Source organism: Ictalurus punctatus, chromosome 21, assembly GCF_001660625.3.
Source record: "Ictalurus punctatus breed USDA103 chromosome 21, Coco_2.0, whole genome shotgun sequence".
Taxonomy (NCBI): Eukaryota; Metazoa; Chordata; class Actinopteri; order Siluriformes; family Ictaluridae; genus Ictalurus; species Ictalurus punctatus.
The window spans coordinates 7,154,717-7,170,388 of record NC_030436.2 but is presented as its reverse complement, the minus strand read 5'-3'; the positions used below and the strand labels follow the sequence as shown (position 1 = coordinate 7,170,388).

General features: G+C 39.1%; 2 protein-coding genes across 5 annotated transcripts in view; both read left to right on the top strand.

Moving 5' to 3' along the window:
• Positions 1-2,767: 2,767 nt before the first annotated feature.
• terf2ip (telomeric repeat binding factor 2, interacting protein) lies at positions 2,768-8,728 on the top strand. The gene is made up of 4 exons (XM_017450343.3): positions 2,768-2,844; positions 4,880-5,781; positions 7,390-7,511; positions 7,900-8,728. The coding sequence occupies exons 2-4, from the start codon at positions 4,890-4,892 to the stop codon at positions 8,494-8,496; spliced, it is 1,611 nt and encodes a 536-aa protein (XP_017305832.1). The 5' UTR covers positions 2,768-2,844; positions 4,880-4,889; the 3' UTR covers positions 8,497-8,728.
• Positions 8,729-10,020: 1,292 nt separating this feature from the next.
• The window catches only part of LOC108254904 (E3 ubiquitin-protein ligase RNF123), a 150,255-nt gene continuing 144,603 nt past the window's right edge, over positions 10,021-15,672 (top strand). Inside the window, exons 1-3 of one of the 4 annotated variants that reach the window (XM_053673946.1) lie at positions 10,021-10,279; positions 11,543-11,651; positions 12,891-12,978. In XM_053673946.1, coding sequence (XP_053529921.1) covers positions 11,570-11,651; positions 12,891-12,978 — 170 coding nt within the window. In that variant the 5' untranslated portion in view covers positions 10,021-10,279; positions 11,543-11,569. Of the gene's footprint in view, positions 10,392-10,427; positions 10,875-11,542; positions 11,652-12,890; positions 12,979-15,672 lie in introns of those variants that run through there. The other 3 variants (XM_053673945.1, XM_053673944.1, XM_053673947.1) reach the window with 3 other exon arrangements.

Genomic DNA, 15,672 nt, shown 5'->3' with positions numbered 1-15,672 from the left:
CTGCATACACAGGGCAATGGCGGGAATCACACCCTCAACTCTGGCGGTGTGAGGCAAACGGGACAAGAATCAAAAGAACAAAATTGACCGTGCTCTCTTGGTGGGAGGGGCATACTCTCCACTGTCAATCACCGTGGCACTAGCCAATCGTGGGGGTCTGTGAGTTCATGTATGTGAAAGAGGGCAGATAGAGTTTTCCTCCTATTGTGTTACACTGCTTGAAAAGATGTGAGGGTGGTTTCACGTGTCTTGGAGGAAGCCCCACCCTCCCTGGTTAGTAGCTTTTATATGATAGGGAGAGTTGGGTAGTAGGTATGGCTTAGCAAGACCAAACTGAGGAGAAAATGGGGGAGGGGAGGAATAATGAGGATAATTTAATCCTGGTTTTAGTGTTATGGTAAATCAAGATTGCTCCATTACTTTAAAAACAAATTTTAATTTCAGTCTTGAGCTGAGGTAGTTTCTGAAATAGCAGCATATATTAAATCGTTTGTGAGAAGTAAAGAGCTCCTTAAGCTGTATAGTATTTTCTTCCCAAGAATAGCATTGTTTTCTTGAATGATTTTTACACTCGTGTATCCATCATGGCCGGTTATGCTTTTTATCAGAGGTCATGATTGCTTAAGCTATGTTTAACATTAAGTTGAACATTAATCATAGATTATCTCTGAACTGTTTAATTTAATTCATGCTCGTGCAAGCCACGCTCTGATTTATGAAGATCACTGAGTGCTACATTGATTTCCAACAGAAACATGTCACCTATTGCTACTATGACTTCAGTGTCACTGTGCCATTCTCTGTCGGTCTAACACAGGCCCAGTGAGAACACGGCCAACATCAACAAGCCCATATAATGGCCAACTTTGTCTGCACTGTGACTGAAACGGTTCAGAGTCCAGACATGATCGCTAGTCCAGCTGGAGGACTTGGCCCTGGACTGTTATGTTTTGTATAGAAAAAGCACTCTGTGAAGTTGGTGAGGCTGAAAGCGTGGTGTTATTGCAGGCTCGTAATCAAAACCCCAGTGTGAATATTTGGAACGAGGCTGTGAATTACATTGATTAATTGACTCTGCTGGGTTTTAAGAATGCAGCCTAGAAATAAAGAAGGTCTTAAACAGCTGCCTTGATGCCGTTGCATAAAATTATTATCCGAATGTGGAAAGTTAAAGGAACCTGTGCGAGTAAAAGCTGAAATATTTCTGATCTCATCAGGGCCAAATTAATTATATTAAAATAGGATTTCAACTGTTATATGCGGTTGCTAATCTACAGCTTTGTCTTCATTTGCATACTATTGACTTAGTGGTTAGCGCGTTTGCCTCACACCTCCAGGGTTGAGGGTTCGATTCCCGCCATGGCCCTGTATGTGCAGGGCTTACAAGTTCTCCCCGTGCTTCTGGGGTTCCCTCTGCGGATTCGGGTTTCCTCCCCAGTCCAGAGACATGCATGTCAAAGGTGTCTGTAGTGTATGAATGGGTGTGTGAATGTGCCCTGCAATGGATGAGCACCAATATAATACCAATATATCCAGATTGTCTCTCGCCTTGTGCCACCCCATGCCTCCAGGTTCCCTGTGACCCAGTAAGGATAAGCAGTACACAGGATGGATGAATCCTTAGTTTAGAGCACATCTAATTGTACATACACTGTGAATACCATTGATTATCTCGTTACAATGGCACCCGTCATGTGGTGGGATATTTTAGGCAGCAAGTGAACTCAAAGTTCTCAAAGAACTCAGAGTTCTCAAAGTTGATGTGTATCACAAGCAGGAAAAATGGGCAAGGATCTGAGAGACCAAATTATGATGCTAAATTCTGCTGCTAATGTCTTGGTGCCAGATACCACAGTCCACCTTCACAGGTCTTGAGGAGGCCATGCCTTTACGCTTCAGAGCTGTTTTGGTTATTTATATATTTATTTATTTAAAAGTTTTCTCCCCTTTTTTGGATATATTGGAATAAAAAAAAATCATCAGAGTTTATTTTCGATTGTATAACACCACACCAGTCCTGCTTTATTAATACTGTGGTCAAATACACTACACTACACTACACTACACTACAATACAATACACTTGAGTATTATTTTAATAAGCCAGAGGACTGTGAGCTTATAATTTATTAAGAATTTAATATAATATTATTAAATTATTATGTAATTATTATTATTATAACAATTTATTAATCAGACTGAAATCAGAAACAAAACTAGCCCGGGAAAATAAAACTGAAAAAAAAATTGTTCGCCATCTAGTCGCTAAACCTCGGCATTACAGTTCCACAAATCTGCCCCGCCCCCAAATACATACTTCCGTACTAAACGGTATGGCAACATCAACGTCACCTTTTGTAACTGTGGTAACAAGGTCTCATACTACGGCTCTATTAAGTACGCTAAAAAGGCATTTCATTTGGAAAATTATTAATAATATATCTCTCATTCGCAAGTTTATTTATTTATTTATCTATTTATTACGTGTTCATCAACTTTTCCCGCTAAAAGTTCGAGGTCTGGAAGAATGAAGCTAAGTCTCAGTAATCAACCTCACACCCAACCCCATCATGGCACAATAAGCGTCTCCATTCGCAAAATGCCATTGTCCACAATATTAATGTATATAATCTTGTAAGTATATAACTCAGTCCACTGTTTTTATATGTACACTATGAGATATACATGTGTATGTATAAATTATCTGTACCTACTATTATGCGCGAATGAGGGTTGATAATGTGATTAAAAAAAAAAAAGTCCTGTATAAAATCAGCGTTGTGTTTCGTTTCTTGATTCACACCTCACCACACACGGTTCCCCAGACTCTGACATATAAACAAAGGTAAGGTTATTTAGATAATATACAAACCGCGGCTACTGTGTGGATTCAAACTTTCTAGCTAGAAGCTAGTTCTTTAATTTGATATTAGCAGCGAATGTCGTAGTCAACTGTTTTATGGGCTATTTTATATTTACTCATTTATACTTAGCTTAGCTGCCTAGCTCTACATCCTAAGGTTTGAGCCCAATATTAATGCCCTCAGCCAAAGTTTGGCTTTTATGTACAGGTTTATATTTTGCAATATTCGTTGTCGTACGTTAAGCTGATCACGTGACGAGTGAATTAACAGTTATTTCCACACCTGGCCATGTTGAGCTAGCTTAATGCTAATACATTACTGAGGTGAAAACATGAGAAAGTGCACCACGGCTTTCACTACATCACAATATCTGCATATAAACTAACATTTTCCACTAATAGGTGACATTATGTAAGAGCAAAAAACAAACAAACAAAAACTTGTGTGTGTGCCGATTTAGGAAAATAATCAACAAGAGGGTTTTTATTTAATCAAACGGAAGATTATTTTCCAACAACAGCATGTCATGAACTGTTTTATTTCTCTTATACCACAGAAGCTTACCAATTATTACACATTCTTTTTTATTTATCAACGAACGAAGCGTCGTTGTTTAACAGTTTATTGTTCTTGTTATCGCTTACATTATAGCAGCTATAAACACATTCTCTCACTGGGTTTCTTTTTTTTCCTTTTTCTTGATGTTAATACGACAAACAACAAAAACAAATAAACACACAGTTACACATCATGTTACACAGAAACCAGAAAGCGTAAACATCTTCCCCTGTCCTGAAGACACTCCTGTTTAAAAAGACTTAAAGTTACAGATGTACTGTTATAAAGCGCTTACACCACAGACTAATTCCAACAATACAAAAAAAAAAAGGAGTTTTTTTTATTTGTATTGGCTTAATCTTTTTACTGCAGAAACAATATGCATTAATATAAACCTGTGATTTGAATTAGAGTGGGATTTCCTGTCAGAGTTGCTGTTAGAGAAAACCAATCAACACCCCCTGACCAATCAGATTCAAGAATTCATCGGCGTGACGTTATTTAAATGTCGTATTTTGTGTCATGTCTGAATTATGGTAATTACAACCTTCTGATTTCAGGTCCCCCCCCCCTTTTTCCACAGTTAAAGTTAAAATAGAGTAATGTCAGGATTTAACTCTGTAGCACACATCGCCATCCATCGCGTTCCTGATCATTTTTCTTGTACTAACCCTAAAATACAGGTGCATCTCAAAAAATTAGAACTTCGCGGAAAAGGTGTTTTGAGTTAATTAACCGATTAGAGCTCGTCTCAGGGCGACATTTCTGTATTAAATCTTTGTTCGAATATTTTGAGATGCTGGATTTTTCCATGAGCTGTAAGCTGTAATAATCAAGATTAAAACAAAAAAGGGATTGAAATATTTCACTTTTTAAAGCACTTTAGAAGTGGTTAATTTTCTAATCAGAGGAAATGAATAGCTCGGCATGGAGTGTTGTTAGCTTAAATATCATAATTCTGTAGTAACAGAAATAGCTGATGCTGTAAAAGGTTGACTTGACATTCCTGCAGGATTAGTTTGGATTATATGTATAACTGATAATGTTGAATGATGATACTGACCTACTTATAGCTTGTTAGTGAAGCTATTAGCAAGTTAGTTTAACTAGCTAGATTTAAAAAAATAGCTCTAACCATAGTTTATAAAATTTTTCTAATGCACATTATATTTTTTTTTGTGGTGTACCATAATATCAGTGTAATAATAGTTCCTGTTACTTTTCATGTTCATATTTAACTTAACCAAAATTTTAACCAAATATTTAACCAAACTTTTTTTTGTCATGTTCTCACAATTTCAAATAATGGTTACGAAAAAAAAAAGCTTAATTACTTTTTCTTTGTATTTTAAAAAAACATGTTCATCATTTTAAATTCTTTCATTATTAATCACAGTTAAAAATCCTCTTTTTTAAAATTATTTATTTATTTATTTATTTATTTATTTATTTTTTAAGGTAGAGAACAATGTCACTTATTAAAAAGGAATCTTCTGCCACATCATCAGTCTTATTCCTGAATGTTAAAGGTGAAGCCATGCGCTTCTTTATAAGGCCTGGTCCCACCAAAGTGCAGCTTCAGCCTTTAATATCGAACGGTGGAGGCGTCCTCTGTCGGACACAGGAGCCAAATGCCATTTTGTTAGCAGATCCCGGTGACATCACTGCTGCTGTAGAAAGTGCCAGCCATTTTTACATCTCCACTCAGTATGTCCATGACTGTGTGGCACAGAACCAGCAGTTAGACATCGAAAACTACAGGTTCAGCAATTTACGGCCCCCCCAGACGAGGGCCGCGTCACGGAAACAGAAAAGTACGCATGGACGCATGGGTTACTCTCTTGACGATGACACGGCCATCTTGAAATACATCGCCAAGCATCGAAAAGAAGCAAGAGGCAACCGGATCTGGCAGCAAATGGAACACCAGCGTATCACCAGTCATAGCTGGCAGTCCATGAAGGACCGGTTTTTGAAGCACCTGCAGCACAAGCTGGAACAGGAATCCCCTGAGAATAAAAAGAAAGTTTTGAAAGAGAGCTCCTGTTCTGAGGATAATATCTTGCAGCCTACACCAAAGAGGACACCCAAAAAGAAAGAGGTGGTAGATTTGTCTTCTGATACGGAGGCCACACAAATCAGCCATGAGCATGAGGGAGGAACAACAGAACAACCACCAGACCTCCAAGCTTCACCTGAAGAAATCAGCAGTCTTCAAGATCCTGATGAAGTGAGGAAACCGACTGATTGTGATGAGTCAGTGCCTGAGAAAGCACAGCAGCCCGACAGCGAGCAGCACGAAGTCTCAACCAAAAGAGCCAGAATGGACACGGACGCACCAACGGAGGACACATCGTCCGGTAATACCTTACTCTGACATTTTCATTAAGATCCTAGGCAGAAAACGTTCTCAAAGTCTCTGACTAAAAACAGATTTGAAAAGATGTCTGTCCCTACGCACAGTCCTCTCCGAGAGTATTGGAACAGCGAGGTCAATTCTTTCACTTTTGCTATGCATTGACCATGTTTGGGTTTGAGATCAGAAGATGAATTTGAGATTATAGATCAGAATTTCAGCCTTCATTTCCTAGTACGTGGCACCTTTTGTAGCAGACCACCCAATTTTAGGTGAGCGAAAGTAATGGAACAGAGTTTTAACGTAAATAACACTTAATATTTGGTTGCAATAACTGTGTCAAGCTTGCGACTCAGTGACATCACCAAGTTCTTGGTTTCATCTGTTGTGCTGCTTTTCCAGGCTTTCACCGCAGCCTCTTTCAGTTATTGTTTGTTTTGGGGTGTTTCTCCTTTCAGTCTCCTCTTCAGGAGGTTAAATGCTGCTCAGTTGGTTTAAGGTCTGGTGATTGACTTGGCCAGTCTAAAACCTAAAACCACTTCCCTAACCTGATAAAGTCCTTTGTTGGGTTTGCAGTGTGTTCAGGATCATTGTCTTGCTGCATGATAAAGTTCCCCCGATTCCTTTGGATGCATTTCTCTGTAAATTGGAAGACAGATTGTTTCTGTAAACTTCTGAATTCATTCTCCTGCTACCATCATGAGTTTACATCATCAATAAATATGTCCCTGTCTGGTTGTTAGTAAACAAGTGAGTTCTTTCTTTTTCAGGATGTCCCAAATTGTTGTATTGGCTATGCTCAATCCTCTAATTGATTTTCCCTCTTTTCTCAGCTTCAGAATGGCTTGCTTTTCTCCCATAGACAGCTCTCTGGTTTTCATGTTGGTTTTTAACAACAAACGCAGTCCTCTCAGGCGAAACTGAATGCTCAAACCAAAAGTAGACATTCACAGGTTGAAAAAAAATAGCTGGGTTCAAACAAAAGGTGCCATGTTTGAAGTTGTTTAACACATCTGGATGTAAATATGAGGAAACGAAAGCTGAAATTCTGATATGTCGTTATTCATCGTTCATCTTTTGATCTCAAACCCAAATGTCTTCGATGTATTGCGAAAACAATAGAATTGGCCGTGCTGTTCCAATACTTTCAGAGGGGACTGAACACAGTAGCAAGTGACAAAGAGACAGGCGAACATTCGATTTCTCTTTCATCCCCAGTGGTGAGCGATAAATCGACAGCACAGAAGAAGACTCTTGAAGACATGAGAGAAATCTCACAATGTAACAGAGCCACTGTTTTATTTTTAATTTTTTTCTCTAGTCTGTACATGAGCCTGAGAAATTCATGGAAGCATTTAAACAATTTGCATAAATAGAAAGACTGTCTGTCTCGGTTTAGATTAAGACATTTCTGTTCTTTGCTCAGTGAAGTGAAATGTCAGTTGTTGCTGTGGTGATACACACACTACTATACATGTCATGGATGGAGGCTGAAAAATGTTGGAGTATTCCTTTAATCTCAGATTTACTGTTTTATTTTTATTTGTACCCTCTTGGTGTATTCGTATTGCATTATCACGTAATTAAAAAAAATACTTTAAAAAAAATTCAGGACCAAATGATGAGCGGTCGACTCCGAGCGAGAAGAAAAACAGTCGCAAACCCTGTGCAACATCTGGGAGGAAACTCGGCATACTCACGAGAGCTGCCAGAGAATTTGAAGACTCTCAAGTGGTACAACCTTTACTTTTGTTTAAAAAATAAAAGTGTGTTTCTGTAATATAATGCAAGTTTTCCTAAATCTGCAGTTTCACAGAAAAGTTTGGGCACCCCTCGGAAACAAACTATTAACAAAAATTCTCCTGCAAGTGTTAATGCATAGTTACCTTCTATTTGATGAAATACAAAATAGTAATTATGGCATGTGTAAATGTATTGACACCCTAATAGGCCAGTACTTACTAACACTTCCTTTTGCAGATATTACAGCTTGCAAATTCTTTTTGTATTTTTTTTTTTCATTTCAACCACACTTCCTTGCATTTTCTACTTCTGAGATGCACGCAGACTAATCTTAAAAACTAATCTTGCCCCATAAAACGATTTTTTGGTTCTTTTTCAGACCCATGGAGGTCAAGAAGACCAGCCTCTGAGTCAGGCATCATCCATTAATGCCTCAGATACAGCTGAGTCTCAGATCATCGCAGCGCGTGAAAGAGCTATAAGAGGACAGGAAGTGAATCCCGAGCATCCTAATGACGTAGAAGAGCCTGCAGCAGCTACCCAAAGCCATAGCAGTGCCCTGGAGCCAGAGGACGATGAGCCGGGTCCCAGCAGTGCCGCTCTACCCATAACGTCCAACGCTCACATGTTCCTCTTTCAGCAGGAGTCCCAGGAGGAGCTCAGCCAGCCCACTGAGGAAGATCAGCTATCCCCGAGCCTATTAGAGACAAAGCAACACGTAGTTAGGTTGATGCAGAAATCTAAGAAAGACCTGGTTGAAGTCATGAAGGCGCTGTTAAAGGCCAGCGGCAATGTCACTCTGGCGCTGACGTATTTGCTTGAAGGACATGATCCCGAAGTCCACGGCCCCATATGGACTCGGTACGATGACGAAATGCTTCTTTCAGCTGATTCTTTCGAGTTTGAGAGGCTTCATGAGAAATATGGAGCTGACAAAGTGTCCAAGAGAGCAGCTTTTCTGAAAGCAGACTTATAGCATTAAAAAAAGCTGTCATTTCAGCAAACCATCACAGCCTAAAACATATACTACTATTTTTCTTTAACTATAATATCCATTTCATCATCTGAATCTGTCCTGAACAAATGTTTTTAACTCAACATAATGTTTTTTAATGACTGTTTTGAAAACAGGATAATAAAATATATTTTAGTGTTCAGAGTATTGGCACCTTTACGGAAACCATGGATTAAATTACAGTTTATTTTCAGTGTTGTCCCTGAACTTTTGCATAAACAAGTAAAACCTACTCCCTGGGATAGGCTCCAGGTTTCCCCGTGACCCTGAAAAGGATTAAGCAGTATAGAAGATGGATGGATGGATGGATGGATGGATGGAAGTAAAACCTGAAATGAAAATGAAAGCGAAGCAAAAATAAAAATAATAAATTCAGTCTTCACACAAGCTGAGATCTAATTTACACCAGTAAAATTCACATGGTTTGATTAATTTTTATCCACTAGTTTTTTGTTCTTCACATTTCTCTACCTTACGTCCAGCTGGGGGCTTCTACCCAATGTGAGAATTTTTCCAGCGGACCCCCTTTCATCTCATATTTTATTACCGTGTAACTAAAACATGATGTAAACAATTGATTCAGGTCATGCTTTTAAATAGCTGTTTCCTGTTAAAGGAGAACTGCACCCTGGAATACATTAAATATGTTTACAGACTTGCTTTTCTCCCATAAACAGCTGTCGGATCTTCATGTTGGCTTATCCTTTTTAACAACAAATGCAGTCTTCACAGCTGAAACTGAAGGCTAAAACCAAGAGGAGATTTTCAGAGCTAGTTACTGTTTGAACAGTCAATCTAACAGGACACACCATCTACATATAAATACCAGGAAAGAAAAGCTGAAAATTCTAAATGCTCTTCTCATATTCATCTTTTGATCTCAAACCCAAATGTCTTCAGTCCACAGCAAAAACAATGAATTGTCCTAGTTTCGGACGGGACTGTATATTGAAATATTTGTGATGTTTTTAGTGAAAATGGTGCTAATTTGTTGGTTGGTGCTATATTTTTTGTCATTCCTGTGAGAAGTTAGCGGTTGCTTACTGTGCCGACGTCACAAGAGGACATTGTTAGTGCAGCTGCAATGGTGTTTAATAGCACTGGTCACTAGCCAATATTTTCCAGTAACATTCAGCATAATTTTCATGAGAAATCCAACCGTGAAGAGGGGAGACAAATACTTTGATTCAAAATCGTTGAGCTGTATAGCGTTCCCGTGACTATACTGGGGAATTAAATCCCACACCGACCACAGGGTGAGCGCCCTCTGCTGGCCTCACTAATACTACCTCCAGCAGCAACCTTAGTTTTCCCCAGGACGTCTCCCTGCTTAGCGTCAGTGGGACACCAGGCGAGAGGTGCAGGGAGATATGGCTCTAACCATACATTAAAATAACCTTAATGCATTAAAATAATCTTAAAACATATTCGTACTAAAAGCCTTCACTTTTGATTTTATGAGGACTTTAACAAGCTTAAACAAAAAAAAAAGTCAACTCAGAATTTCATTACAGAATTCGTCTTGGAAGGTATTGAAGATGATATATTAATTATAAGATTAGTTGTTCAGGGTGGATTTTCCCATGAAACACACAAGTATCAGAAACGCGTTTCGGAAATTCGGCATTTCTGAGCGCGTCAGTAATATGACCCTGTCGGCGCTCCGTAGTTTGACTCGTTTATCCAGCAGTGAAAGCGACTCTTGGCAAAATTCAAAGAGGGGGGAGTCCTGTAACCGAAACAGGTAGCGCAGCATTGAACTGTGGAGAAATAACAACAGTGTCGGATAATTCAGACGGAGACTCAGTGTTATTTCAGCCCGGTTCGTGTCTTTATTTCTGCTTTCTTATTTAAATGTAAGTGGGCAGAGCTTCTGCGGCTGTCACTGTCAAATTATTTTAGCCCCCCTCCTCCCCTCCTGAACTGATAATGCACGCGCGAGCTCGAGGTCTCTCTTGTCGGTTAATTTGCTCACATCCGAATTCAATTCACTGCATTATCCGATTTGTTGCACAATCGCGCTACATCATTAGCCGCTGCTAAGCTAACGCGCAGTGTGGATTACTGAAGCTTTGCTACTCGAGCCTGTATGACTTATTTTCCCAATCGTTTTGTAAGGAGTCCCGCTCCTGCGCTGTGATTGGCTAATAATTCGGACTCCTTACCATTCTGAAGCGTGTACAGCGACTCTAGCCAATCAGGGCGCAGAAGGCGGGATGTCGCTATCCAGTCATAGCGCAGGTGTCGGAATGCGGGTGGGACAATAACAAGCGAGTGTTGGCTGATACTGATTTGGTAATGAAACATAAACAAGCTGTAAACATGTTTTGGGGTTTAAGGTGAGATTTAATCCGGATGACTAGCAGCAATTTCAATAAAACCACAGTGAAACGATCTTTAGAGCCCGTCGAAAAGATCTGAAAGCTGAATTAAAGATAATGTTAATAATGAATAATTCATTTTGGTCAGAAGACTGGTATATTGTAGTATAGCTATACACACTGTGCATAATGTAAACTAGCTGATGTGTTCCAGCTGCTTTGTGCTTTCAAGAATGTGTGCCGTGTGGTGGTATTGTATTAAAAGTGTAGTTCAGGTGAATAAATAAAATGCACATCATTTTTAATTGTTGAAAATAATAACAACAGCTAAAATTACACACATCCATAGATATAATGTCTGTACTCATCTTCTAATGTTGTTAATATGAAAAGGCATTTGTTTGGGAATAACTGTACAAGAAATACAGATTTTATTTAAAATTTTAAATAATTTTTTAAAAATAGAATGTTCTGCATTCTTGCCGAACTTTTAATTGAGGTCATTTCCAGTCCTTCATCTGCATCAAAATGCATAATACCATGCATTGTTAAACTTTCTTATCACATAGCCTGATTGCTCTGTAGCTGAATTATTATCACTTGTTTAGTTTCTTATGTAAGTATTACATTTTGTGTAATACTTTGCACTGTTTGTGTGTCCGGTGTTTTGTGTTGATTTTCCTCAGTACTGAGGTCCGTTTTAACGTGGCAGTATGAGTTCAAAGGGGGGCGGTACAGCCCTGACCCGACGAAATTATCGCCTGGCATCAGATACAGACAAACCCAAAGCCACAGGTAAGAACGATTCACTCGGATAATTGCGAGAACTCATCATCATGTAGTGATATATTTTGTATAGTAACAGTATTTTATCACACTTGCATCCGTTTTTATTTATTTATTTATGTTTATCTAGTGAAAATGTATCACATCACACTCAACACAATGGATACGGCATAGTAGTATAAAAAAAAGATTAGGACCAGACGTAGACAGTGGTTAAAGGAATACTACAAGATCGTTAAACCTAATCGTTGTCCAAAACATTTGTAATGTATGTGTGATTACCAGGAGCAATAGTTTTAAGTATTGAGGAAAAAACTAGAAAAGTAGAAATAGAAGACTTAAAGTCTTAACTCGCTTATATTCAAATATTATTAAAAATTCTGTCAAAAATGTTTTCAAATGACCAAGTACATAATATAAAATCAAAAAGATAGCAGTAAAAGTCTCAGGATTAGACAAACATGAGATAAAGTCTTACCAAAGCTTTTCTTATGGAGATCCCCCCCCCCCCCCCCCCCCCCCTCTCTCCAATTTTCCCACACTGAAGCAAAACAGTAGAAAAAAGTAGTTCCGGTTATTTTACATGTGTTTTCTAGTATCCATGCGCCATCAGGTGAAAACTGAAATGCTTCTATTTTTACTGCATTTACTGCATTTCTTCATTAGAGCTTAGTTTGCTAACACCCCACATCAGCTTTTCAAATAACTGGGTTTTGGTTTGATTAATTTATGTAAATGTATGCATATTTAAGGTGGGCACCTCCAGGGTTGGGGGGGTTGAATCCTGCCCCGCCCTGTGTGCGTGGAGTTTGCATGCTTCGGGGGTTTCCTCCGGGTACTCCAGTTTCCTCCCCCAGTCCATAAACATGCATTGTAGGCTGATTGACATCTCTGAAATTGTCTGTAGTCTGTAGTGTGTGAATGTATGTGTGTGTGATCGTGCGCTGTGATGGGTTGGGTCCCCGTCCAGGGAGTTCCCCGCCTTGTGCCCCGAATTCCTTGGGATAGGCTCCAGGTTCCCCATGACCATGTGTAGGATAATCGGTACGGAGAATGGATGGATGGATATTTAATTAGACAAAGCCTCATTTGCAGAAATCAGTGTAAACTTTTGGAAATGTTCCAATACAAAAAACACTGGTAAGAGTATCTGCAATTTGCTGGCAAAAATGAACATGTTCATCTGTAGTGTATTGCATTAACATCATGATTACACTTAACTTGTGCTTTTTTTTTTCTTTTTTTCAGGTATTGTGAATGAGAAGTTGTTGAGTGACTACCTGCACCAAGTCTTTCCTGCTTCCAGTAAACAGGCTCCAGCATCGGCGACCTACAGGTTAGAAAAGTTTCTTTCAGATTTCTGGTTAAGAGAAGTTGTTCGTTCATTTATTAATACATCCATCCATCTATCCATTTGTTTATCAAACTTGATATGAAGAAATGTATTCATAAACGTTTATCTAGGAGGGCACACCCAAAAAAAAACTGGTATTTATGAACATCCTGTTTGGAAAAAAAATTGTATCCAATTAGCGCTCCTGAGTTTGTATAAATTTGCAAATATTGGGTCTGATTAATCAAAGTGGATACAAACCGATTACTTTGCAAAGCATTAGGAGCATTTAAACAAAAAATGGGTATTTATAAAAATCTTGTTAGTCTGGAAAAGTTAATATTTTATGAGACCTCCTGAGTTTGTGTAAATTTACGTATAAGTAGACTCACTAACACGAACCTCGACTGATCGGCTTCCAGTCGTATCATTAGTGGTGAGTTACTGCCGTTATATACACAGATTACAGATGTTCAATTTTCAATCACTTATATATACATATACATACATGTACACACATTTTATATATGTATGTGTATATATATATATATATAATAGCACACATGAATTTAATGTAAATATGGAATTAACATTTCAATGACTTGGAAAAAAATTTAGAATTGAAGACAAATAAGACTAGCTAGAAAATTCTGACGAAAGCAACGACGGTAGTATTGTGCTTGTCTATCATTGCTGATGTGCTGCAGTGGCTGAGCTGCATTGCTGGAAGCTTTATCACATGCCGTGATTATGAGGTGCTCTTTCAATGATGTGATTAGTCGCCATTTTGTCATTTTCAGCTCTTTGCCTTTTATGGGGTTTTGATGGTATTTGCTAATTTACAGCTGAATGATATTTGTCACAATTAACACATGAGTATATAGAACAATCAGTGTAACCAAAACATTTGCAAATCTGATGTGAATTTGTATAGGAATATGAATAATGAAAGGTTCATAAATGAGGGCCATATAGTAACAGTAGTGTACGCACACCTTCGTTGTAGAGTAAGATCATTTAGATTAAAGATTTCCTCTACTTCTGTTTCATAGACTATAGGATCATCAGACCTCAGATCCTCAGAGACATGATAAATGCTGGTAGAGTGTAATTTGGCACGGGGGTCTCGTTCTGAGTCCAACGCAGGACTCAGGTTACCGTTGTGGCTCTATAGATAGAGCATGATGGGAACTTGGAGAAAGCTGACCATCAGAAATAGACATGGCTTAGTTGTGTGAAGTCACTGCACCTGATTCCGCAACAATCTGCAGATCTCTATTTGGCCAGTGTGTTACTCGGTGCTGGTTATGACGATGAAAACGTTCTGTCCTGTATAGTGCAGCATTTGGTACAAACACGATTTAACCTACAAATCATAAATATCGCTCACTTTAGGTTTAAGAACAGCTCTCCTCCAAGTGCATGCAGTAATAAAGGGTGCATCTGGCATTCCTGGTTTTCTGATATAAAACCAATATCGTGAAGTATTCTGTAAGGATGTGTATGGAAGGTGTCTCCAATGTCAGTGGGAAAGTTTTCCACCATGAGAGTCTAAGAATGAGGGATGTTGAAGAACCATCATATTTTTGGTCTTATTACGTCACTTAGTGAGAATAAGTAACTGTGGGCGTGACCATGTATAGCGGCTGTAGCATTAACAATGACGGGAACTAAGTTGCTTTGCAGATGTTCCAAATCAGTAAATGTAACTACAGTGTACATCGATCAGCCGTAACATTAAAACCACTGACAGGTGAAGTGAATAACATTGATTATCTTGTTACAGTGGCACGTGTGAAGGTGTGTAAACAGTCAGTTCTTGTAGGTGATGTGTTGGAAGGAGGAAAAATGGGCAAGCGTAAGGATCTGACCGACTTTGACATGGGCAAAATGTGATGGCTGGACGACTCGGTCAGAGCATCTCTGAAGCGGCAGGTCATGTGGGGTGTTCCTGGTATGTAGTGGTTAGTACCTATTCAAGAAAGGATAACTGGTGAACCGGTGACAGGCAGTGATGGAAAGGTGTCAGCTTGCTGTGTAAGCGACTGTGTAGCTGTAGACTGGTCAGAGTCCCCATGCTATCCCCTGTCTACCACCCAAAGCGTGAACATAAGAACTGGACCATGGAGCAGTGGAAGAAGGTGGCCTGGTCTGATGAATCACGTTTTCTTTTACATCATGTGGAGGCTGGGTGTGTGTGTCGCTTACCTGGGGACGAGATGGCACCAGGATGCGCTATGGGAAGACGGCAAACCGGTGGAGACAATGTGATGTTCTGGAAAATTTTCTGCTGAGAAACCTTCAGTCCTGGCATTCATTTGGATGTTACTTTGACACATAACACCTACCTAGACATTGCTGCAGACTAAGTACACCCCTTCATGGCAACGGTGTTCCCTAACAGCACTGGCATCTTTCAGCAGGATAATGTGCCCTGCCACACTGCAAAAATTATTCAGTAATGGTTTGAGGAACATGACAAAGAGTTCAAAATGTTGACTTGACCTCCAATTTCCCCAGATCGCAAACGAGCATGCCTCGACGGGTCAGGGGTGATTTAGCAGCACGTAATATTAGGCAGGTGGCTTTAGTCTTACGGTTGATCGGTGTAAACTGATAAAAGTATGATTTGTTGTTATTTAATAAATGTAAAAAACGGTTTGTTTTGGGAAATTGTTGTAGTATAAGGAAAGAAAA